The 25339-nt window shown below is 40.0% G+C and overlaps 2 protein-coding genes across 7 annotated transcripts in view; one reads left to right on the forward strand and one right to left on the reverse strand.

Moving 5' to 3' along the window:
- The window catches only part of AFF4 (ALF transcription elongation factor 4), a 93232-nt gene extending 74215 nt beyond the window's left edge, over window positions 1-19017 (forward strand). For 4 of the 5 annotated variants that reach the window (XM_004279913.3, XM_033405901.2, XM_033405902.2 and 1 more), the window contains 4 exons: window positions 8001-8094; window positions 8966-9009; window positions 10237-10457; window positions 13171-19017. In XM_004279913.3, coding sequence (XP_004279961.1) covers window positions 8001-8094; window positions 8966-9009; window positions 10237-10457; window positions 13171-13298 — 487 coding nt within the window. In that variant the 3' untranslated portion in view covers window positions 13299-19017. Of the gene's footprint in view, window positions 1-772; window positions 7022-8000; window positions 8095-8965; window positions 9010-10236; window positions 10458-13170 lie in introns of those variants that run through there. The other variant, XM_033405904.2, reaches the window with a different exon arrangement.
- On the reverse strand, window positions 10367-25335 carry LEAP2 (liver enriched antimicrobial peptide 2). Of its 2 annotated transcripts, XR_004476874.2 has the most exons (4): window positions 20548-25335; window positions 20193-20332; window positions 19753-19885; window positions 10367-10480 (listed from the first exon to the last, which is right to left on the reverse strand). XR_004476874.2 is itself a non-coding variant. In XM_004279912.4 (3 exons), the coding sequence occupies exons 1-3, from the start codon at window positions 20602-20604 to the stop codon at window positions 19849-19851; spliced, it is 234 nt and encodes a 77-aa protein (XP_004279960.1). In that variant the 5' UTR covers window positions 20605-25335; the 3' UTR covers window positions 19583-19848. The 2 variants fall into 2 exon arrangements, 1 of the variants encoding a protein (XP_004279960.1); XM_004279912.4 differs by lacking the exon at window positions 10367-10480 and having other exon boundaries at window positions 19583-19885.
- Window positions 25336-25339: the final 4 nt, after the last annotated feature.

Below are 25339 nucleotides of genomic sequence, written 5' to 3' on the forward strand. Positions count from 1 at the left end.
TTATGGGTAAAGTAGAAAATAACTCAGAATTCCTTCAGAAATACTTTAGTTGCTGTGAGTCTCTGATCCATTGCCCTCTTGGCAAAAGCCTTGGTAGAGGGGGACTGATATGAGAACTTTCTGTTGTCTTAAGTGGTCACTTATTCAGGCTCTGGGGTTTTTTTTGTTTTTTATATTTAACTATAGTTTATTTTTATTACTCTCAGACTTCTGTTGTGTATTGAAGTAAAGGTGGACACCATAAAAAATCCAGGCTTTTTTTCTTTTGGTAGCCTCTCTCTCCATTTACATATACATATGCCTTACCTTAGGGAGCAAACATCTAGCTTGCTCAGGATAAAGAATATGGTTTGTTTGCTTGTTCCCAGAGGGATAGTTTATTTGTTGTGGGTATATACTTTACCTGGCACATGTTTAACAGCTGGGAGTGCAGCCTTGGGAAAAACTGTCATGGTCCTATTTGTCATGGAGTCCAGTGTCTAGTGTGACAAAACAGAAATTAATCAAATAACCACACAAGTATATGAATTAAGTACTTTGAAGCAAAAGTTTATGTAACTATAACGGTAAAATGTAGGGATACTTAATCCTTAGGTAGAGGAAACATGTACACAGCTGGATAGTGGAAAGAAACTGGAAACTTTCTGTCAAGGAACTAAAAGACAGGGAGAAGTAAGTGAAAGTAACTGGAGAGGTAGGCAGTGATGATCATGCAGGGCCTTTGTAAGCCGTGTTGGGTTTATATATGTTACATCAGAATTGTAATATTCAGAGCCAGGAGTCAAGATGGCGGCATGGGAAGACGCGGAGTTAGCGTCTCCCCACAACTAGGGCGCCTGCCGGACGCTGGCGGGAGACCTTGACGCCCAAGGAGACGGGAGGAACCCCCAAGCGACCGGGTAGGATGTGGGGGGACTGAGGGGAGAGGAGAAGTGGAGGCGGGACAGGACCATGCTGCTGAGGGGTGGCTGGGATGGGGGAGGGGTTCCCACACCTGGAGGGACCCTCAGGGGCTCGGATCAGTGGGGAGTGCACCTAGCGTTTCCCCTGCCCAGTTGGCCCGGAAAGCCTGCCCAGCTCTCAGGCCAGATCCTACGCCCTCAGAGGCCCGCTGCGGGCTGTGTTGGTCCTGGGGGCATAGGAGGGACGGTGGGGGAGAACAGGAGAGGCAGGTGGGGGGACCCTCCAGGACCAGAGGAGCAGGAGAGGTGCAGAGGGCTTTGCCCTGCCCACTCAGCCTAGGAAGCCTGCTGGGCTCCCAGGCTGGGTCCCCAGCCCTCCACAGGCCCCTCCCAGGCCCTGTGGGTCCTGGGAGCATAGGAGGGAGGCGGGGGAGAACAGGAGAGGCAAGTGGGAGGGACCCTCCAGGACCTGAGGAGCAGGAGAGGTGAGGATGGCATTTGCCCTGCCCACTCAGGGCAAACCAGGGGCACGCGGACCCCTCTGTTTTGTTGAGCCTAGGCCCAACCCCGCCCCCCGCCAGGGCCTTTTCCAGCCCTGTGGGTCCTAAACATAGGCCCTGCCCACAGCCTAAAAACCCCACCCCTGCCTAAGCCCCACCCACACAGCCAAGGCCTTTTCTCCTTTTTTTTTTCCCCCTTTTTTACTATTGTGGTTCTGTTTTACCTTCCGATTGTTGTTTCATCTGTATTTTTATATTCTTTCTAACATATCTGTTAGTTTCCTGGTCTCATTTTATTTTTCACTCTTTGTTATTGCTCTGCTCTTTTTCTTTTTCTTTTTCTTTTTTTGCCACCCTGCATGGCTTGCGGGATCTTGGTTCACGAGCTGGGGATTGGGCCAAAGCTCTTACTGTGGGAGCTCCGAGTCCAAACCACTGGACTAACAGAGAACCTCAGACCCCAGGGAATATTCATCAGAGTGAGGTCTCCCAAAGGTCCTCATCTCGGCACCAAGACCCAGCTCTACCCAACAGCCTACAAACTCCAGTGCTGGAAGCCTCAGGCCAAACAACCAGTAGACAGGAAAACAATCCCAACCATCAAAAGAAAAAAAAAAGAGAGAGAGACAGCAAAAAAATATGTCACAGATGAAGGAGCAAGGTAAAAACCTACAAGACCAAATAAATGAAGAGGAAATAGGCAATCTACCTGAAAAAGAATTCAGAGTAATGATAGTAAAGATGATCCAGAATCTTGGAAATAGAATGGAGGCACGGATTGAGAAAATACAAGAAATGTTTAACAAAGATCTAGAAGACCTAAAGAACAAACAAATAGAGATGAACAACACAATAACTGAAATGAAAAATACTGATTCAATAACAGAATAATTGAGGCAGAAGAACAAATAAGTGAGCTGGAAGACAGAATGGTGAAAGTAACTGCCAAGGAGCAGAATAAAGAAAAAAGAATGAAAAGAATTGAAGACAATCTCAGAGACCTCTGGGACAACACTAAACGTACCAACATTTGAATTATAGGGATCCCAGAAGCAGAAGAGAAAAAGAAAGGATCTGAGAAAATATTTGAAGAGATTATAGTGGAAAACTTCCGTAACATGGGAAAGGAAGTAGTCACCCAAGTCCAGGGAGCGCATAGAGTCCCATACAGGATAAACCCTAGGAGAAACACACCAAGACACATATTAATCAAACTAACAAAAATTAAATTCAAAGAAAAAATATTAAAAGCAGCAAGGGAAAAGCAAAAAATAACATACAAAGGAACCCCCATAAGGTTATCAGCTGATCTTTCAGCAGAAACTCTGCAGGGGAGAAGGGAGTGGCAGGATATACTTAAGTGATGAAAGGGAATAACTTACAACCAAGATTACTCTGCGCACCAAGGGTCTCATTCAGATTCAACAGAGAAATCAAAAGCTTTTCAGACAAGCAAAAGCTAAGAGAATTCAGCACCACCAAACCAGCTTTACAACAAACGCTAAAGGAACTTCTCTAAGTGGAAAACACAGAGAAGAAAAAGACCCACAAAAACAAACCCAAAACAATTAAGAAAATGGTCATAGGAACATACATATCAATAATAACCTTGAATGTAAATAGATTAAATGCCCCAACCAAAAGACACAGACTGGCTGAATGGATACAAAAACAAGACCCATATGTATGCTGTCTACAAGAGACCCACTTCAGACCTAGGGACACATACAGACAAAGTGAAGGGATGGAAAAATATATTCCATATTTCCATGCAAATGGAAATCAAAAGAAAGCTGGAGTAGCAATACTCATATCAGATAAAATAGACTTTAAAGTAAAGATTGTTATAAGAGATAAGGAAGGACACTACATCATGATCAAGGGATCAATCCAAGAAGAAGATATAACAATTATAAATGTTTATGTACCCAACATAGGAGCACCTCAATACATAAGGTAAATGCTAACAACCATGAAAGGGGAAATCAACAGGAACACAATAATTGTAGGGGACTTTAACACCTCACTTACACCAATGGACCTCTCATCCAAACAGAAAATAAATAACGAAACACAAGCTTTAAATGACACAATAGACCAGATAGGTTTAGTTGATATTTATAGAACATTCCACCCTAAAGTGGCAGAATACACTTTCTTCTCAAGTGGATATGGTACATTCTTCAGGATAGATCACATCCTGGGTCACAAATCAAGCCTTGGAAAATTTAAGAAAATTGAAATCATATCAAGCATTTTTCTGACCACAAACTCTATGAGATTGGAAATCAGTTACAGGAAAAAAACTGTAAAACAACACTAATAGCTGGAGGGTAAACAGTGTGGTACTCAGTAACCAAGAGATTGCTGAAGAAATCAAATAAGAAATAAAACAATACATGGGAACAAATAACAATGAAAACGTGACAACCCAAAACCTATGGGACACAGCAAAAGCAGTTCTAAGAGGGAAGTTTATAGCAATTCAGTCTCACCTCAAGTAACAAGAAGAATGTCAAATAAACAATCTAACTCTATACCTAAAGCAACTGGAGAAAGAAGAACAAAGAAAACCCCAAGTCAGTAGAAGGAAAGAAATTATAAAGATCAAAGCAGAAATAAATAGAAACAAAGAAAACAGTAGCAAAGATCAATAAAACTAAAAGTTGGGGACTTCCCTGGTGGCGCAGTGGTTAAGAATCCACCTGCTAATGCAGGAGACATGGGTATCCTTGGTCCAGGAAGATCCCACATGCCGCGGAGCAACTAAGCCCTGTGAGCCACAACTACTGAGCCTATGCTCTAGAGCCTGCGAGCCACAACTACAGAGCCCGCGCACCTAGAGCCCGTGCTCCGCAACAGGAGAAGCCACCACGCTGAGAAGCCCTCACACCACAACGAAGAGTAGCCCCCGCTCGCCACAACTAAAGAAAGCCTGCACACAGCAACAAAGACCCAATGCAGCCCATAAATAAATAAATAAACAAATAAAAACTAAAAGTTGGTTCTTTGAGAAGATAAAATTGATAAACCCTTAGCCAAACTCATCAAGAAAAGGAGAGGATGCAAATCAATAAAATTAGAAATGAGAAAGAAGTCACAACTGACACTGCAGAAATACAAAGGATTATAAGAGACTACTAAAAACAACTATATGCCAATAAAATGGACAACCATGAAGAAATGGACAGATTCTTGGAAAGGTACAATTTTCCAAGACTGAACTAGGAAGAATTAGAAAATATAAACAGACCTATCACAAGTAATGAAATTGAAACTATAATTAAAAATCTTCCAACAAACAAAAATCCAGGACCAGATGGCTTCACAGGTGAATTCTATCAAACATTTAGAGAAGAGCTAACATCAGTCCTTCTCAAACTCTTCCAAAAAATTGCAGAGGGAGAAACACTCCCAAATTCATTCTATGAAGCCACCATCACCCTGATACCAAAACCAGAAAAAGATATCACAAGAAAAGAAAATTATAGACCAATATCACTGATGAACATAGATACAAAAGCCCTGAATAAAATACTAGCAAACAGAATCCAACAACATATTAAAAGGATTATACACCATGATCAAGTGGGATGTATCCCAGGAATGCAACGATTCTTCAGTATACGCAAATCAATCAATGTGATACACCATATTAACAAACTGAATAAAAACCATATGATCATCTCAATAGATGCAGAAAAAGCTTTTGACAAAATTCAACATCAATTTATGATAAAAACTCTCCTGAAAGTGGGCATAGAGGGAACCTACCTCAACATAATAAAGGCCATATATGACAAACCCACAGCCAACATCATACTCAATGGTGAAAAACTGAAAGCATTTCCTCGAAGATCAGGAAGAAGACAAGGATATCCACTCTCACCACTCTTATTCAACATAGATTTGGAAGTCCTAGCCACGGCAATCAGAGAAGAAAAAGAAATGAAAGGAATACAAATTGGAAAAGAAGTAGAACTGTCTCTGTTTGCAGATACCATACATGATACTATACATAGAAAATCCTAAAGATGCCACCAGAAAACTACTAGAACCAATCAATGAATTTGGTAAAGTTGCAGGATACAAAATCAATGCACAGAAATCTCTGGCATTCCTATACACCAACAGCGAAAAATCAAAAAGAGAAATTAAGGAAACACCCCCATTTATCACTCCAACAAAAAGAATAAAATACCTAGGAATAAACCCACATAAGGAGGCGAAAGACTTGTACTCAGAAAGCTATAAAACACTGATGAAGGAAATCAAAGATGACATAAACAGATGCAGGAATATACCATGTTCTTCGATTGGAAGAATCAATATTGTGAAAATGACTATACTACCCAAAGCAATCTACAGATTCAATGAAATCCCTATCAAACTACCAATGGCATTCTTCACAGAATTAGAACAAAAAATCTTACAATTTGTATGGAAACACAAAAGACCCCAAATAGCCAAAGCAATCTTGAGAAAGAAAAACGGAGTTGGAGGAATCAGGCTCCCTGACTTCAAACTATACCATAAAGCTACAGTAATCAAGACAGTATGGTACTGGCACAAAAACAGAAATATAGATCAATGGTACAGGATAGAAAGCCCAGAGATAAACCCACGCGCATATGGTCACCTAATTTACGACAAAGGAGGCAAGAACATATAATGGAGAAAAGACAGCCTCTTCAATAAGTGGTGCTGGGAAAACTGGACAGCTACATGTAAAAGGATGAAACTAGAACACTTCCTAACACCATACACAAAAATAAACTCCAGATGGATTAAAGACCTAAATGTAAGACTGGACACTATAAAACTCTTATAGGAAAACATAGGAAAAACACTCTTTGACATAAACCACAGCAAGATCTTTTTTGACCCACCTCCTATAGTAATGAAAATAAAAACAAAAATAAACAAATGGGACCTAATTAAACTTAAAAGCTTTTGCACAGCAAAGGAAACAGTAAACAAGACGAAAAGACAGCCCTCAGAATGGGAGAAAATATTTGCAAATGGAACAATGGACAAAGGATTAATCTCCAAAATGTACAAACAGCTCATGTAGTCCAATATCAAAAGAACAAACAACCCAATTAACAAATGGGAGGAAGACCTAAACAGACATTTTACCAAAGAAGATGGATGGCCAAGAGGCACATAAGAAGATGCTCAACATCACTAATTATTAGAGAAATGCAAATCAAAACTACAATGATGTATCGCCTCTCACCGGTCAGAATGGCCATTGTCAAAAAATCTAGAAGCAGTAAATGCTGGAGAGGGTGTGGTGAAGAGGGAACCCTCCTGCACTGGTGGTGGGAATGTAAATTGATACAGCCACTATGGAGAACAGTATGGAGGTTCCTTTAAAAACTAAAAATAGTACTACCATATGACCCAGCAATCTGACCACTAGGCATGTACCCTGAGGAAAGCATAATTCAAAAAGAGACATGTATCCCAATGTTCATTGCAGCACTATTTACAATAGCCAGGACAGGGAAGGAACCTAAATGTCCATCAACAGTGAATGGATAAAAAAGATATGGCACATATATACAATGGAATATTACTCCACCATAAAAATAAATGAAATTGAGTTATTTGTAGTGAGGTGGATGGACCTAGAGTCTGTCATACAGAGTGAAGTAAGAAAGAGAAAAACAAATACTGTATGCTAATGCATATATATGGAATCTAAAAAATATGGTACTGATGAGCCTAGTGGCAGGGCAGGAATAAAGAGACAGACATAGAGAATGGACTTGAGGACATGGGGCCGGGGAGAGGGGAAGCTGAGGCGAAGTGAGAGTAGCATTGGCATATATACACTACCGAATAAAATATTTAGCTTGTGGGAAGTAGCAGCATAGCACAGGGAGATCAGCTGGATGCTTTGCGATGACCTAGAGGGGTGGGATAGGGAGGGTAGGAGGGAGGCTCAAGAGGGAGGGGATATGGGGAATATATGTATGCATATGGCTGATTCACTTTGTTGTACACCAGAAGCTAACACAGAATTATGAAGTAATTATACTCCAATAAAGATGTATAAAAAGGAAAGAATTGTGATATTCATAGTTGAGTTCCTAGTTTTACTATTTTACATTATTTATATTGTAATTTGATGTAGAGATTCTGCCCCAAAGTGATTTTTTTTTTTTTTTTTTTTGGCCATGCCACGTGGCCTGCGTGATCTTAGTTTCCTGACCAGGGATTGAACCCAGACCGTGGCTGTGAAAGCACTGAGTCCTAACCACTGCGCTGCCAGGGAATTTCCCCACAGGGATATTTTTAGTCCATATGTTATAATAACATGTTGATGTCCTGTAGGTGAGGTTTTGATTTTTGAATGTCAACAAATAGGAGGCTAGTCCTAGGTCTCTCCCCCTTCCTTCCTCTCCCTAGGGTATGTACCATAAGAAGATCACATCTTTTGGTTTTGCCTAAGAGTTAGTGTTGTTGTCCTTATGCCATGGTCTGCTCACATGAGCCAGTCATGTAGTCTGGCACGACGCAAAGGTTGTCTATACAGATGTGGCCAGAGTCTGTTGTCCTGGTAAATAAGCTGCCCTTTTCCATTGGCTAGCCTGCGATGCCAGTCTTTGCTGTACCTGAGGCTATTCAAACTGAAGAAAGAAACTGCTCTGAAGTATTCAAAGACACTAACAGAGCACCTGAAGGTAAGTGTGCAAAAGAGGAGTATCTGTTTCCCAGGGGAAAAAATTTATAAAGTCTCCTATCTCCACCCCAGAAGTGCCCTCATGTTTTCCCTACCAGAGCAGGGGAGAAGCTACTATTTGGGAACTTTCAAATAATTTGATGTTTAAACTGCACACGTATCTGATTGTAGAACCTATGTAGCCATATTCAGTAGCTCTTAATCATATTTCAGTAGATGTAGCCTATTTTTATCACAAAACCTAATTTATACTTTTTAAATGGTCTTTTGTTTTCACTACCATCCTTCCTTAAATTATTCTCTTAGTTTCCTAAAATATCTTCATATGTTTTTTCATGATAGCACTACATAAGTCTTCCTAAAATTCTGCCCTGATTATGACTTGGAACCCTTTCATAGCTTATCATTCCCTGCAGAGTCAAGTCAAGTCAAAGATTCTTACCCTGACCTGCAAGGCCCTCAAGATTTCTCTCTCTCTCTCTCTCTGTCGTTCTCTCGTTCCTTTTCTAAACCTTTGCTGTAGATAAACTATATGGGTCATATACATTCTCTTTTCTGCAGCCTTTGTACATAGTGTGACTTACCTCTCTTTGCCTTCTCCCCTGTTCTTTATCCATCTGAATGTTACTCATTCTTTGTCTCTCCCTTTCAGTTTTCCACAACACCCCAGCTCCCATCTAAATAACTTCCTTCTGTTGCACATTTACACACACACACACACACACACACACACACACACACACACACATTTTGGTTTGTAAACTTTCGTAAGATCAGTACTGGCCCAATGCTTTTGAATATATTTAGTACCTCATAAGTAGTGTTTTTTGTTGTTGTTGTTTTTTATTAAGTACATTCTCTTTTCTCTACAGAATTCTTATAATAATTCTCAAGCACCATCACCAGGTTTGGGAAGGTGGGTAAATTTTATTCTATAAAATATTATATGACAAGTTTATTTATTTTTATGTAAAAGTGAAATGGGTTTGGCCACTTTCCAAAAATGGAAAGATGACAACTTTAAAAAAAATTAAGGCCATGCCTAATAATGTATTTTTTAAAGTATTTTTTTCTGTTTTTTTTTTTAAGTTGAAAATATCATGAACATGATCTTAGAAAGATTAAAGAGGGGACATTTCACCTGCAGAAGTCTTAAGTTTTTTACAGCACCTCAACCCTTCTCACAGTTTGATTTCTGTGGCTAGCCTAGTTTTTATCACCTTGAGCTTATCTTTACTCATGTTTTGACACGAATTTAATAACAGCGGCATGATTACGGTTTCTTCTCCATTCCCACATCACTCCCAGCCCACCCACCCACAAAAAGGAGGAAAAACACCATGAAATCTTTTTTTCCTAAGTTTATTTGTTCAATTATTTTGTTTATGCTAATCGACAGTCTGTCTTTTGCCTTTATGTATTTTCTTAACCACATTTAAAGTGCGAAATGTGCAGATAAAAATATTCTTAACAAATAGCTTTTCTCCCCTCAACTACTGTTTTATTTTCCTTTTTTTATGGTCTTGGGCCTTTTCAGAAATTTTAGTACTGCTGAAATGAACCTGCCAGATTTCAACATGTGTTTTCTAGGAAATGCTTAATTGACAGGAAGCTTGAGATGATTGCAGTTGATTGAGAAAGCTGTTCTTCTTTATCAGCTCTGAATAAGTTGGTTAAACTAGGAAAGTACCAGAAATTATGGAGTTCAAAATAAGATGTTTCCATCTACTACCACATTTTTTTGTGCGTTAGTTGTTAATCCAACCAGCTTTCTATGAAACAGTTGGAAAGTACCCAGTTATTTGCCCAAATAGGTGGAAAGTGTGTTGAGCTGGGAGTGAGATGATGTAGCTTCTAGGTCTTAGAACCGCTACTACTAAGGTATATGACTTCCTCACTTCTTTCCCATCTTTTGTTCTGTTGCTGTTTGTTAAAGGAAAGAGTCTAGATAAAATGATAATTCGCAGTGGTCTTCAGTGAGCTAAGTATTTATTTAAAAGAAACTGTACTTCTCTCGAAACTCTTCTAGTTTAAAAGAATCTTTAAATTTTAAAAGTCTTCATGTAGGAAGAGCCAGTAGTACATTGATTTCCTCACATTCACCATATTCATATGAATAAACTTCCTATTTCTCTGTGTGTAGCAAAGCTGCTGGGATGCCTTCCCCTGTTTCTCCAAAGCTGTCACCAGGCAATTCGGGAAATTATTCTTCTGGGGCCAGTAGTGCTTCAGCAAGTGGTTCTTCAGTGACCATTCCACAGAGGATCCACCACATGGCAGCCAGCTATGTTCAGGTTACATCCAACTTCCTCTATGCCACCGAAATTTGGGACCAAGCTGAACAGCTTTCCAAAGAGCAGAAAGGTAGGGAGGTCTCTGGAGAGAATCTGAATGATGGAATTGTTAAAAAGAGCTTTTATGATATAATTAAGTAAGTCTCTGGTATGCATTTAGTTTATTATCTAGTCTAGAGTTAATGACAATCAGTTTGCTGATTGCCATTGCTTATCAATCGTGAATATACTGAATTCAGTCAAAAAATACCTTGTACTATAGTGGTGACACAAACTAAACAAAAAATAGTTTTTGGTCTAAGACAAATATGCCTTTATTCAGGCAAATTTAATTACAGCTTATACTGTAAAAGTAATAAAATGTATATTCTACTCTGGGATAGTTAACAGTAAATTTGGCTATGGGCATAGGATTACATCCAGACATCTTGTACATATGAGATGTTTAATATATAAGAAAGCATGTTCATATTGAATTTTTAGGTATATTGGAAGAAACTTACATGATAAAAGAGACTACAAAATGAATAGACGTATAACATTCTTTAATATTAGGTCGTTTGAGGTCTTGCACCCTGTTTGTTATCTCCAAACTAAGAACACTGAGAATTAGAAAGTATTAAGGATCTTTGGAAAAGAACAAGATAAACACCATCTTATTTTAGTAGATGTTTTTAGTAAATATGTGTGTGTAGCATCTATTCAGGCAGTTCCTTTGTAGAGAAACACTTGAAGTAGCAAATCAATCAAGTGTCCTTTTGTCACAGAGTATATTTAAATACTTACAGCATGAACAGGTAATCAGATGAAAATGAAAAATTCTTATCCCTAAAGAGGGATAATAGTGGGAGAAAGGTAGAAGGGGAACCCCAACATGCAATAAAAAGTTGTGTTTTTGAAAACCTAATTTGTTTCTAAAATTTTAAATATTGTCAGTGCTACTCAGGAAAGGTTACAAAGCTGAAATTCTTCTTAAGTCATCCCTACTTTACATTCTTCTCCCTGATGCCAGTTTTCTGGCATCATTCTTCCTTTCCTTTCCCTCCCTCCCTCCATCCCTTCCCCCCTCACTTTCTTTCTTCTCTCCCGGGCTCCTTGCTTACACACTTACTTGCCTGCCTGCCTGTCTGCCTACCTACCTATTGTGTGGCAGTTTGCAAACATTGACTAAAGGAAAGAGAATGGTATAATGAACCCCATGTACCTTTTACTCAAGTTCAGCTTCAGCAACATATTTTGCTAATCTTGTTTTATCTCCCACCCTTGACCGCTCCCCACCGCCCCCCGTCCTACTTTTCTTTACCCTGTGTATTTTAAAGCATGTATCAGATACGACATTTCACCTGAACATACTTTGGTACGCATCCTTAGGTGATAAGGAGTTTTCAAAAATATGACCGCCATGCCTTTATCACAGCCACCAAAATTAACAATAACTCCTTTATGTCATCTAAGACATAGTCTCCCATCAGATTTCCCTATTTTCTCAAATATGCCTTTTTTTTTTTTTAAACAGTTGGGTTTGTTTCCAACAGGATCCAAACATTCATTCATCAGTCTCTTAAGTATCTCCCTCTTCCCCACTTTTTTTTTGGGGGGGTGGGGGGCAGGCATGCCATTGATGTCAAGGAGAAACTGCAGCATAGCATGTGTCGTAGTCTAGATTTGGCTGATTACTTCTTCATGGTACATTTAGCTTGCTCTTCTGTCCACCTCATTTCGTTCATGCTGATAGTTATATCTTGAGACATGATTAGATTCAAGTTCATTATTTTAGATAAGAACTTTTCATAGGTGTTACTCCATATTTCCTATTACATCATATTACGAGGCATGTAATGGTTATCCCTTTCTTAGTGTCAGTAAGATTTGACCATTGGTTCATTCAGATGGTGTCGGCCTGACTCAGTTTGATGTTAATATTCCCTATTAAACTTTAACTTAGGCTTTTAGCATCCATTGATGGTCATCACCTACATGTGCTATTCCATTAGGAAACAGAAAATTCATCAGGAATTTATTAGCTGGAATTCTATAAAGAAGATTCTTTTCTCCTCAACTGTTTGATTACTTCTTATCTTGTTTAAGTATACTGAGGTCTTTGTCATCACTGCACATGTAAAAACTCTCCTTACTGAGTCCTACATCCGTCTTCTTCCAAAATTGCATTGGGATCAAATGTCAGGATATTATCATTCCTTCCTCCTCTCTGCACCCTGCCTTACATGCACATCAGTCTGTATTTGTTTGCATAGGAAGAATCCTTTCATTTCTGTCTCTTATATTTTTAAACTACTGTCTAAAACATGAGATTTAATGTATCAAAGTTGTATGACATATGATTATAGCAGAAAGGTTGTCTAACCTCACAGTGGCTCTTATCGGGAAAAATGCAGATAACATCCTCCTTTTTTGTACCACTTGCTTCTTATACAAAAACAGTACGCAGAGAATGTTTTGAGTCATAGTACATTGTAGAATTAGGTCTCCATTTTAATAATGTTTGCTGCATACTAGCAATTTCCATCAGTGACATTTTGTTTATATGTGTAACTCTTAATTCCTGACCATATAGTCTTTTAAAAATGTTTCGTGACTTAGGGAAAAAATATAACTTGACAAACTATGGGATGATTTGTTTTAAAACACGAAGAGTTATTTTAGTGCAGGAGGGAGTGCTTTTTACTTTATATGAATAGCATTTTACAGTCTAGACTAAAAACTTTATAAAGCACTTATTTAAAAGAGTGTGCATCATTTAATAAGTGTTTTTGGTTTTCTAGAATTCTTTGCTGAACTGGATAAAGTAATGGGTCCTCTCATCTTTAACGCAAGCATCATGACAGACCTAGTTCGTTATACCCGGCAGGGACTGCACTGGCTTCGCCAGGATGCCAAGTTGATATCCTGAACTGAACACATTCTTGTTGCCTCTGATTTTCTCCACAACACTGTGTCACATCACGAAGGAAAACTGCCATAACATACCACCTAGTCGACACTAAGAATGAGGAATGGTTTTCTCCTCCCTGGTTCATGTGTTGTTTTTTATAACCCAAAGCCATCGTGTAGTTTGACCCCTTCAATATTCCCAATATGAAAAATTATTTAAATGCTTTTAAATCTGCAGCACGTTGATAAGCTGGTTTCAATGATCTGTAATAAGATTGAAATTTCAGTTGCAATTCATAACTAATCAGTTGAAATTCTATTTATTTTAATTTTTTTAAGTGCCCAGATTGGGGCTAGTTTAAAACTTAGTTATTTCTGCCTATGAATTTACTCTGTTGAATATTTTGTGTAAATTTAATGTAGGCATTTTTATTTATATACTTTGGGAGCTTTGTTACCTAAAAATAATGTCTTTTTGTGGTAACTCTTCTAAGAGTAAGAGTTGGTTCATCTAGAATGTGGACATGTTCTTTCTACACCTACTACCTGATATTACTTCAGATCTTAAGTACAATTTTATTATTGCAGAATTTATACTTAGTATTAAGGATATTCTTCTACACATGAAAAATCACTTAAATATGAGAAGATGGCGTTCTACATGGATGTAAAAGGAAATGTGTCTGATTTGGTATGCATTATTTCAAGAACTGTGAACATGTGTTAATAACACTATAGCAATCACAAGGTGACTATAACTTGCATTTAATGCATTACAAAAGAGGGCAGGCAAACTTTCTAGGAGAAGCATATCATGTGAAGGGTTTCATAAAAGGACAATCTTGAACCTTATGGATTTTATTAAAACCATGTTTTTTGTTTTTGGGGGTTTTTTGTTACTAACAATTTGACACTTAACTGAAACAGAATAAGTTACTGTTGAACAAAGGATGATCTAACTCCTGAGCGTTGCTGCCTATATCTCTTGCATTGATGATGTTTGTAGGGTAAAATCTCTCTTCAGAATTCTAATTTAAAATTTTTTTCCCACACTAGATTGTGATGCTCTGATAGGAGCATTCAGTGACTGATGTAGGAATGGGCTGGAGCTTTGGTGTGTGTGCTTTTGCTATACAACTTAGAGCTCTAATGCCTGATGTAGAGATGATCAGTTTCTCCTTTTAAACCTGTCTTGTGTTTACTACCTTTGTATTATGAAGGCCCTCATCAATGATGTATGTTTCTGATGGGATCAGAAAATTCACACTAGAAAAGTACCTAACTTGGTTCAGTATGAATTCTCTTGGGAAGGGGAGGGAAGCAGGGGTAGAGCTTGAGAAGCCAGCTCTGTAAGAGTTGTATATCAAAGTACCTTTCCCTATAAGGTGCATATAGGAGTCAAAAGTGAGAAATATACCTTCTATCTTTTGTTTTTAGTGCCCCTATCATGTCTGGTGTGCCTTAAATCTTACCTTTAAATGAAGGGTCTATGGATTGTTTACAGATGAAGTTTTACACTAGTTGCAGATCACCCATATGGTTGGTATTCTGTAGTAATAATGTTAAATTCTCTTTCCTTTTCAATCGTCCTTTATGGTCACATAAAGATTAATTCTTTCAGAAAAGCTAATGCTTTGGTACATGACTTAGTCTAACCTGTTGGGTAATGCTGCTTCAAAAAATAGTTTGTCCTTCTCCCAATTTCAAAAATGAATCCATCCAATCAGAAAAAAGGATTGCCCTGCTATTTATAGATGATTGCTAAGGCTTGAAATGGGAAAGAAGGGATAGAAAATCTCCAAGCCCAGTGGTATAATGACTCCTCTGCATCTGAGTCTACAGTTACTTATGAAGCTAGTGAACTTTCATTGTCCTGTGGCCTCTATAGAGCTTCTTAATGGTTTTGTACCTCAAGTTGTTTTTGCATATCACTGAAGATTCAGATCTCCAAATTATGCTGAATTTAACAATTTTCCCTTGGAGAAATTGCCTCTGATACCTTGCTAACTTAATCTTAGTGTGTTTTAGGAACAGTTTTCCTTAAGAGGACAGCTTCTCAGTGATCGTTATTCAGTAAGAAACTTGCCACAGTTAATCAAGTAGATGTTTGTCCTGTTCTTCTCTGATTTCTCTGACTCTGATTCCTTAATTTTCCATGATATCTTAGAAATGGAAAAAGTATCCTCTGAGCTTTTAGACTTCCAGCAACAGCAGCCAGTGGGGCACTTCTGAGTTCCAGTGTGTTCTAGTCTCTTGTGGGTCCTGAGAGGTAGCAGGAGCATTTCCCAGATCACAGTGATAATTTGTTAAAGCAGAATTTCCTGCATGTTTTTTGGTGCTGTGGTAAAGTACTCTCTCTCTAAAACTGTGTTAATTCTTGGAAAATGAATTTTTACAAGCTTTTCATTGTTGAGGGTTTTTTCCACCAGGTGGTAATGGGCAATGGATCAAAATCCTTTTCTAAATAATTGAATTTTCAGTGTAATAGTCTCTGGAAACACCACTCCCTCTCCTCTGTGTCCATCTCCTCAGAAGTTCTGTCTGTCTTCATCTGTTCCAGCACATACTTTGCACTCCTTCACAGGCGACCATTCCTTCTTCCTCAGTAGGTGTCTTCAGTGTTCTCTAACTATTTACAACTGATTTTGACAAATAGCTAAAAACTTACTTAGTCTGAGACTTGTATTTAATATAGTTAATTATAAAAATAGCAGCTATTTAAAAAATTACTCTGTTGACTGCTCTAAGACCACACTTGTATGCCAGGAGGCAGTAGCCTACCCCACTGGACTCTTTACAGGCAACCAACGAACATACTATGGTGGATGAAGTTGTCACATGGTATAGTCTTGCCCGGCCTAGGCTGGGCTGTGGGGAGCACTCCCCTCCAGGTGATTCAGGCTTCCTCAATCCAGCACATGTCCGGTCTGGCTGGGGAGGATTCAGCCCATTTCTTGCCTCAGTGCCACCTTTTTCTGGGCAAGTAGTTAAGAACTGACTTTATAAGCAATGAGTACTTCAGATAAATTTACAGCTGTAGTTGCTGAAGAGTAGAGAAGGTTGAGCATCACTAGTTTAACTCTCCAATGTAAAAGCTGTCTAGAGAAATGTGTGCACGTGCCCACACATGCCTGTGCTCTGTGGGGCTCTCATGCTGGTGGATCCACAGGCATCTGGGTTGCACTTTGAGCGACACACTTATGGCTTTATTAGGTTCGCTGTTGTTGTTGTTTTTTAATTGTTGTTTGTTTCTTTTCATTAAAGAAAGGTTTAATCAGCTAGATCAGACAGCATCATTTTTATATTTAATGACAGTAACTTCGAGAAATTACCTTATTGAATAAGCTTGCATTGTGAAGCAAGAGCCTACAAAACACACCTGTTCTAAGTGAAATCTCTGGCTCTGGAGGCCAGCAGCACTCTGCGGAGTTTCAGCACAGCCCGTGATCGCTCCAGTCAGTGATGCCTAGTTGTGTAGGGGAGAGGTACGCTGTGCACTCTTATAAGTGTGAGGGTATGCGACTTTGGATTTTAAAATTATGTACACATACACACTTTATATATATGTATGTATGTATGAAAACATGAAGTTAGTTTGTCAAAAATGTGTGTGTTTAGTATTTTAGCTTAGTGCAACTATTTCCACATTATTTATTAAATTGATCTAAGACACTTTCTTGTTGACACCTTGAATATTAATGTTCAAGGGTGCAATGTATATTCCTTTTAGATTGTTAAAGCTTAATTACTATGATTTGTAGTAAATTAACTTTTAAAATATATTTGAGCCCTTCCGTAGTATAATAGGGCTCTTACAGGGTGGGAAGGATTTTAATTTTCCAGTTGCTAATTGAACAAAAGGGCCTCATAATGTATTTTGAATTATAGAAGTTTGCCTCTGGGTCCCACGAACATCTACTGGGAATGATGCTTTAGGCAGATTGTGATGATTTTTTATTTTTCCTAAATAAATTGGGAAGCAAAACATTTCAAATCCATATAGATTCCTATAACTCATATTCCCTAATTATGTGGAACACAGATTTCATTTCAATTTCATGTATCTATCTATGTCTTGGAGAGGCAAACTTTTTTCCAATAATAAATAATATTGCACATCTAAGGTTGCTATTCAGTAAAATAAATAGAAGAGATAAGTATTGAATGACTTAGAATATGTAGTGACAAGAGGCCAAATTGTTCATGTTTGTGAGCATATCTTTCACATATTCACTAATAGAGAAATTCATTTTAGACCCCTAGACCCTGTAACTAAGCTGGCAAGTGATAGGAAGTAAGTTATTAACAGTTGGTAAAGCAGATACAGATTCTATTTACTCGAACCATATGGTTAATTAAAAAGAACTTACAGTCTCCAGAAAAGCGAATGGAAAGAATATCTCAGTCTCTTCTGTTTGATAGAATTTGGTCACAGAATAAGGCATTAGAGTTAAGTCTAAACCAAGTCTTACAATCTTTAAGCAACCTAAAATAGCAACCTAAGTAATCGTCATATAATGAAGTTGACTTTCAGGAATGTCAGCTTGGACCTCTCCTTGCCACCATTGCTCGGCTAAGCATAAATTCCCATTTTTAAAAAGAAACAGCTAAAAAGCTCTCTAAATGAGCATGGGGAAAAAAGCTCTCACCCAGAAATTCTAGTAATATTCAGTTTTGACCTCTTACTGCTTCCACATAGGGTTTCTTTTCAGGTTTTATCCATTGGAATTTTCTACCTGCTGTGTTCCTCTCTGGAAAATATCTATTTGGAAATGCTGCCTTTCAAATCAATGCCATGATTATCCATACTGTTGAGTTTGTTGTTGCTGTTCAAGAAGTGTCCCCATTTTACAACTTTATGCACACACCTGGCAAATCATTGACATGAGCATTCAGCAGTACTGGGGTCGGGGCGGGACGGGACGGGGCTCACCAACAGAGCTGGCCCAGGTGGTAGTGCCTGAAAAGGCATCACCCTTGAGGACCGGATGTAGGGTTGGTAAGCACAGTTACGAAAATTTCTATCTAGCCTCCGTTTTGAATGGTTTTAAGAAATTTTGTATATGGAGGATGGAAATACTTATATATTTATTGAAAATCCTTTTATTTGAAATTAAAATTATTTGGTGAATAATGGTTTGATATTTGGGGAGGGTTTTGGAGGGGAGGTAATGCCGCTGATAAAAGCCTTGTTGATTCTGCAGAAAGGTACTGTTAGTGTCTGATAGAATGCCTTTGTTTTGTACATGATCCAAATCTTTGTTTTACATTTCTTTTATCCAAAATATTTAGGCATCTGACATTTTCAACCAAAATTTCAATTATATACTGTGATTTTTATTTGTTGTAATACATTAAAATTTCAGAGGTACTTTGGGGCTCAAAAGCTAGGATTTCTAAGTCAGTATGTGCATTTCACATAACAAAGCTGTTAATGGTGAGCAAAGTATTATATACTAACTAGATTTTTCCACATCTGTACAGTATATGTATTTTGTGGTATTGAGATTATAGAAAGTTTAGAGTGTCAAACATGCGTTTAATGTGTATTTTTAAACAAATTTATGGCAATTAAAATATTTGGAGACAAGGGTATCACATTTCAATTTGTAAAGATCTTTTTAACTCTACTGTGTCATTAAGATGCTTTGTATAATGCCAAACCATAGCTGGAGAAACGAAGTTTAATAAATATCAAATAGATTTTCTGTATTAAAGTTTATAAACACTGCTCTCTACACTTCTTCAACTCCTACTTTGCCCTTTTCGTGTAATTTCTGTTTTGTATTTTAGGGTCCAGTGCTACTCTTCTTTAAAAGTCTGGTCCCATCAGTCCAGGTCTTAATTTCTGATTATAGAAATTCTGAACTGGCTGGCCATGGGTCCTTCTGCATAGATCAGAATTCACCCTGCTCCAACAGAAATCTCATACACATCCTTTTTGTTATTCTTCATGGCTTGGGCTTTTATTGTTTCATTTTCTTCCAGTTCTCTGTTCATAGACAAACTAGGGCACATCGTCAGGTACTGAGTGCCAGTATCGCCTGTCTTTTGACACCTCACTGAAATGTTCTTTACGTGGAGTGAAGGGTTAGGATCCAGGGCCATAGTTTATGAACTTGCCGAGGTTAATCACTAGCTATTAGTAAACTTTTGCCTTTAGCCTGCCATTGTGTTCTTTATTTCTTCAAGAAATGTTAACTCTCACTGCGCTTTCCGGATTGAGAAGTTAACACATTATTAGGCCTTGCTGGGTTTTCTATAGTATACAAAATAAATCCTTCTTCCCCTCAAAAGCATGAATTCCAGGCTGCCAGAATTTCAGTTTGAGACATTTTATAGTATACATAGAAAAATAAACTCTTAAGTTGACTAGTTATGCTTATCTGCATATCAACATTGTAAGAAGAAACGGAGACCAATTTAAAGCATACACCTGTCTTTAAACATCTAAAAACACAACATTGCTTTACTTAAGTGCCTCCAACCAAATGCAGTTAATCAATATTCCATAGAACGGAGCATTGTTGTAGGTAAGTGCTGTCCTCTTTTCCCCTGGTGTATATACATCATTCCTGGGCCACATTTAGGGAACAGCGTCTTTTTCTAAGGGAAAAGAAAAGGTGATTTTTAAGACAGAGGTCTAGCAGTGCCCAGAGCCACGTCTACTGCATTTCCTTCCTCTGCTTGATATCCAATCTCAGGGTAGAGCGAAGAAAGGAAAGGAACTACTCTTTCATGGTACCTCTGTGGACCCGTTCTTGGCTTTTAACTCTTGAGGGATTCTCCCCCGTGGAGCTCCCACCTCAACCCAGGCACTTTTCCACCCCAATTTTATTTTTAGGTCTGTGTATGTGCTGATCTCTCCTTTGCGCAGCTTCCCAGGCCTCTTGGGCCCAGGTTTGTGGAGTACCTGCATAGCCTTGTGATACATTCAGAATCATCCCAACAGGAGGCTCCAATGGGCCTGAGGGAAACCCCTCTCCAAAATGGGGTCATTCTCCTCAGCCTTCTCTTTGCTGAACTCAATTCTGGTATTGGGGAGCCATATACCTGTAGGACAAAGACAGATTCACCTCAGGTATGGAAGAGTTGAAGCCTTGCTGTACAACTTGGAATAATGATCCCCCCCCCCCCCGCCAGATACTGTAGACTCAGAGCAGAGGGTCCATTCCTCAGGACTGAGTCTGGTGCTCAAGGTCTGCTTACAGTTCTTCCACCACCACTACCATCCCCACCCACCCACGTATGTATCCTTCTCTTCTTACCTGGCCTAACAGCAACAGGCAGACCAGGAGTACTGCAAAGAGTTTGAGGTGCCACATCTCAGTAGATGGGATATTGGATCATGAAGGCTGGGGACAGTTCCCACTCCCTTTTATAGGTAGATCTGCCTCTTCTATGGTTGCCAAGTGAGATGGGGGCAAAGTTTATATTTGCAGTCAGGGTCAATTTAATAAGTTAATGTCTACCAGAGAGGAATGTGCTCAAGGCCTGCCTTTCAGGCATGTAGTATTTACTGATCCCTCATCTGGACTTTGAGTGATCTGTTGCTGGCGTGGACCTTTTCACCCATTTTGCCAAAAGTCAGCACTACCGCCTCCCCTTTGAAAAGCCACGTGAAGCCATTGAGGGAGACCAGACACCTAGCCACGTTTTGATTCCAAAATAGCTTAGTGAGATCACTTTAGTCAAAACAGAATTCTAATAATGAGGTCTTCAGAAATAGTGTTGACCCCTTTCAGCCTTGTCTAGGAAAGCACTGACCTATTTTGTTACAGGCAATTGGATAAGGCCCTTATCTCCCATCTGTGGGAGGATACTTCAGCAAGCATGGTCTACAAGTGCCCCAGATCCCCATTTGTATAGATGGACTATCACCCTAATTATTTGTTCCACATCATCTCTGTAAAGAATGGAAACCCAGCTGCAGAAAGTTCAAAGTCTGGCCTACCTGCCATCTCCCAGGGGAAGGGCAATCAGGACTGACTGGTTGTTTCAATCATGGGTGAATTGAATGAATAAGTATAGGTTGACTTTGTTTCCTTTTTTAAAATGTGAATGAGGAGATAGCAGGGGCCCCTAAATCAGTGAGAGAGCTTGATGGTGGTGATAAACATTGTCAACCTTGAATTACTAGCTTTCTTGCCAGTAGCTGACTGGGCCTTTTACAGAGCACATCCAGCAGCCTCAGGGAAGCAGGCATAGGGCTGAGATCTCTCCAAAGCCCAAAACATTGTCACCTTAAGTAGGAACCAACACAAGTTTCTAGACCAAGAAAGAGCATGTACCTAAACCATGAGTAGTTATGGGTACCCATTAAATGACATAGACATTTTAATAAATTTGTGTGGAAAGGTGTGAATTCTGAGTAAGATAAATAGGACTTCAGATTTTCCTATAACCTGGAAGGAAAAGCCAAGAAGACAAATGCAACAAGATTTTTCTTCAGCCTTGTGTCTCCCTGAACACCTGGCTGTTACCTCTTCCCAAAGCCCTTCTCATCTTCACAGGTTGGATATGTGGTGAGGGCCTGCCTGTTCCCAAGGAAAAGTGGAGGAGATGTGGCACAGCTGAAGGTGGAACAGGACAGTCACGAATCCTCTTGCCAAGGGAGAAGAGGGTGGTATGGTGGGCCTCAGAGCTGGGATTGGGCGGGTTGTGACTCCACACATCTGTCTGCTTGGTTCCAGTCGTCTCAGGACCAGGCAAGGCCTGGAGGGAGATACCACTGCTTGCACTTAAGGAACATTGAGAAGCAGAACTATGCCAAACTCACCTAAGCAATCCTGCAATTTTGAGACTAGTCAGCTGTTCCTTCCCTTTACTCCTGAGCTTTGATACAGAATGACCCCAAGTAGGGGCTTAGCTAGAACTTTTGTGGGGTGGGGAAGAGGCTGTGTGGTGACCTAGTGAACACTGGGTAAGAACACAAATCTGATTAAGTGAAAGACTGAACAGCGTGATATCCTAGAGCCAGTTGGGTCTGTGGACTGAGTGCCAGCCTCCTGTTGAGCGTAGACGGATGTGCCAAATGGGATTTGGAAAGTGCTGATTCCAAAGACGGATACTTTCTCCTAATCCTCCATTTCTGCCTTCCTGTATTTCAAGGAAAATCAAAGTAGCCTTTTGTATTAACTTATAAAGCCAATACGACAGCCAAGGATAAGGGCCTGAGGCTCTGGGCCCCCTCTGTGCGCGGGAAGAAGGACTATTCATCATCATGGGTGTGACAACACTGCAGAAGCCTTTGTAGGTCAAGCCTCTTATTTTTTTTTTTGGCCTCACCGCAAGGCATGCAGGATCTTAGTTCCTCGACCAGGGATGGAACTCACGCCCCCTGCGGTGGAAGCACAGAGTCTCAACGACTGGACCGTCCGGGAAGTCCCTTAAGCCTCTATCTTGTATGCCATCCCTCCTCCCAAAAGAAAAGATGCATTAGTTACTGCCTGTGGAAGGAATCACTGTGAGGGAGAGTATTTCATGTGTCTACAAACTCTGTAGTTGTTTTATTTAAATATGGAGCAAAATCAAACTTTTAAAAGCGAAGCAGCATCCAAACAGCATTAAACTGAAGTGACAGAAGTTGTCCACAGCCATCCCACATCCCTTGAGTAGCTGTGGCCTATTCCTGACATTAAAAAATAAAAATTGTAAAAGTCTAGGGGCTCTCTACAATCAACTATTTTGCTGAATGAATCAACCCAAAGTACATGTTCCTTCCTCCAGCAGAAAGGTCTAGGCGTCCATAAGGAGAAATGCTTGGCTGGGAGGCAGGAGCCGGGGGCCCAGGTAGGGGAGCTGACCAGATGCCAGCCCTGCCCCTCTTTGGGCTTTAGTTTCTTGTTCTGTCAATGAGATGGGAGCATATCTCTGAGGCCCCTCAGGCACTGACATTTGGGGGTTCAAATGATTAATTTAGAAGAAGAAAGTGAGACTGAAGCATGTTTGATAGCTTACAGCTTGGAAACTCTGAATACAACAATACAAGTGTTTCTGAGGTTAAGTGCCTAGGGTGAAATGGGAGACAGAGTGTGTAGCTACATGAGCAGCTATCTGAAACACATTCCAGGTAGAGGGGAAATCATGAAGGGCTTGACAGTAATTGGAAACTTTTGCTGCCCCTGAGCAGGAGATGCCTAATGAAAAATGAAAGCCTCTGAAATGGAAAGACTTTTCCAGGTAAAACTTCAACAAAGAGTCAAAGTGTATTTGCTCAATTGCTGGCTAGAACTGGCACGGACTTCTGGGCCTGTATCTCTGGGACTCTGTTGGCCGACGGAAAAATCCCCTTTGCCGCATTCTGCAGAGATAAAAGCCCTTGTGGGAGCAAGTGCACTGCTGGGGAAAAGAAGGGCTAAATGAACACGGGATTGTGCCCCAGCAGCAGATGAAGGAGCCACACCCTGGCTGGAGGCTCCAGGTGGGTGGGTTATAGGCACAGAGGCCCACAACAGTGATCCCTTGTTAAGAGACTTCACCCATTTTCCTTTTCTTTATGGATTTCTACAGATAGAATAAACCATAAAATGATTCCAGATCCCATACATATCATGTACAGGAGCACTGAGATATAACTCATATTCCACACCATCCACCAGCCCCACACCACCCCCGCAGGACCCTGCTACACAGAGCTCTGGGTCTCCAAGCGTAGAGAGGGAAGCCCCTTGGTGAGGGACAGGCTTAAAGCAGCCTTGAACAATTTTATCCAAAAGCAGAAGCTTAGCAAGGGCTTATAGGACAGTCTTCTCCGTAGAGCACTCCTGGGATAAAAGGTTTCAGACCAAGAGGCTCAGTGCCTGGTCTGGGCTAAGAAAGGGTAAGTTTGATTTTGGGCTGATATCTCCAAACGACTCAAAAGAACCAGAATAAAAGTCTAAGGGTAAAATGAAGCCAAGATATGGGACAAGGAAGGGTGGCCATAGTCCCTAGGAAGCTTGGGGCTAAAACTGGAGGGAAAAAAAACCCAGAGATCAATGGCCTGTCAAGGCAGTGATCGATCCTCCCCTGGCCGGTGAACCTGTTCCAACTATGCCAGGTTAAGGATGCATTTATACCTTCTTCAGGCCCACAGCTTTCACCAGATTCTCAAAGGAGTCTATAACCCATATACGTTGCAGATCAGGCAGCAAGCCCTGGGAATAAACTTGGACAAAAAGCCAAACAGGAAAATTAGACTATGTTTGGTGAGACAAGAGTTTTCATCACACCGCTGTCCTTTGTTAAGCCTGTACCACCCTGCCAGACTCTTACACGCCACTCATTTCACTGTTAACCTCAGACCTATGGCTTTGTCTTAATACATCTATTTGATGAATGCGAAGCTCACAGCTAAGGAATGAGGGTGTGATAACACATTGAGGAAGCAACAGTTAAAGGCTATGGGCCCAAGTCTGTCAGTCTCAGCTGTACCTCCTTCTCCTGCCTCACGATCAGTGCCATCTTACTGATTTTTGTTTTGTTTTGAGGTAGTTTTGGTTCCTGAAAGGCAGAAACAATCATTAGAATAAGAAGGAAAGACACAGCCTGGGCCAGATGCTGGCTGCCCTGTGAAAGTTGCTGCTCTGGACCAGCAGGAAATCTCCTTCCATACACAGCTAAAAGCCACTGTTAGCAACCTGGTACAAACACAGCCAGCTTGCTGACCCCAGCTCTAGAGGCAAAGGGGTCACCTCACCCTTTCCTTTCATAGCTGACTTCCTATCATGTGGTACAGCACAGCTCTAAGAGCACAAACTTTAGCGCTCTACCATTCACTAGCTGTATAATTTGAGGCAAATTACTTAACGTCTCTGTGCCTGTGTCCTCATCTGCAAAATGAGTGTAATAATGATACTTCAAAGGTAGTTTTGAAGGAAAAAAACCCAAAAAACCAAAGGTAGTTGTGAGGTTTAAAAGAACTTTTTTGTGTAAAGGGCTAAGAAGAGTACCTGACACACTGTAACTACTAGATTTTATTGTCAGTATGGAAATAGTGGGCAGGGAGCCAACATTACCCACAGTCGATGCCATCCACGACTGTTCAGCTACAGGAGTAGCTGCAGCTACATTCTTGTA

The sequence above is a fragment of the Orcinus orca genome, chromosome 3 (assembly GCF_937001465.1).
Source record: "Orcinus orca chromosome 3, mOrcOrc1.1, whole genome shotgun sequence".
Classification (NCBI taxonomy): domain Eukaryota; kingdom Metazoa; phylum Chordata; class Mammalia; order Artiodactyla; family Delphinidae; genus Orcinus; species Orcinus orca.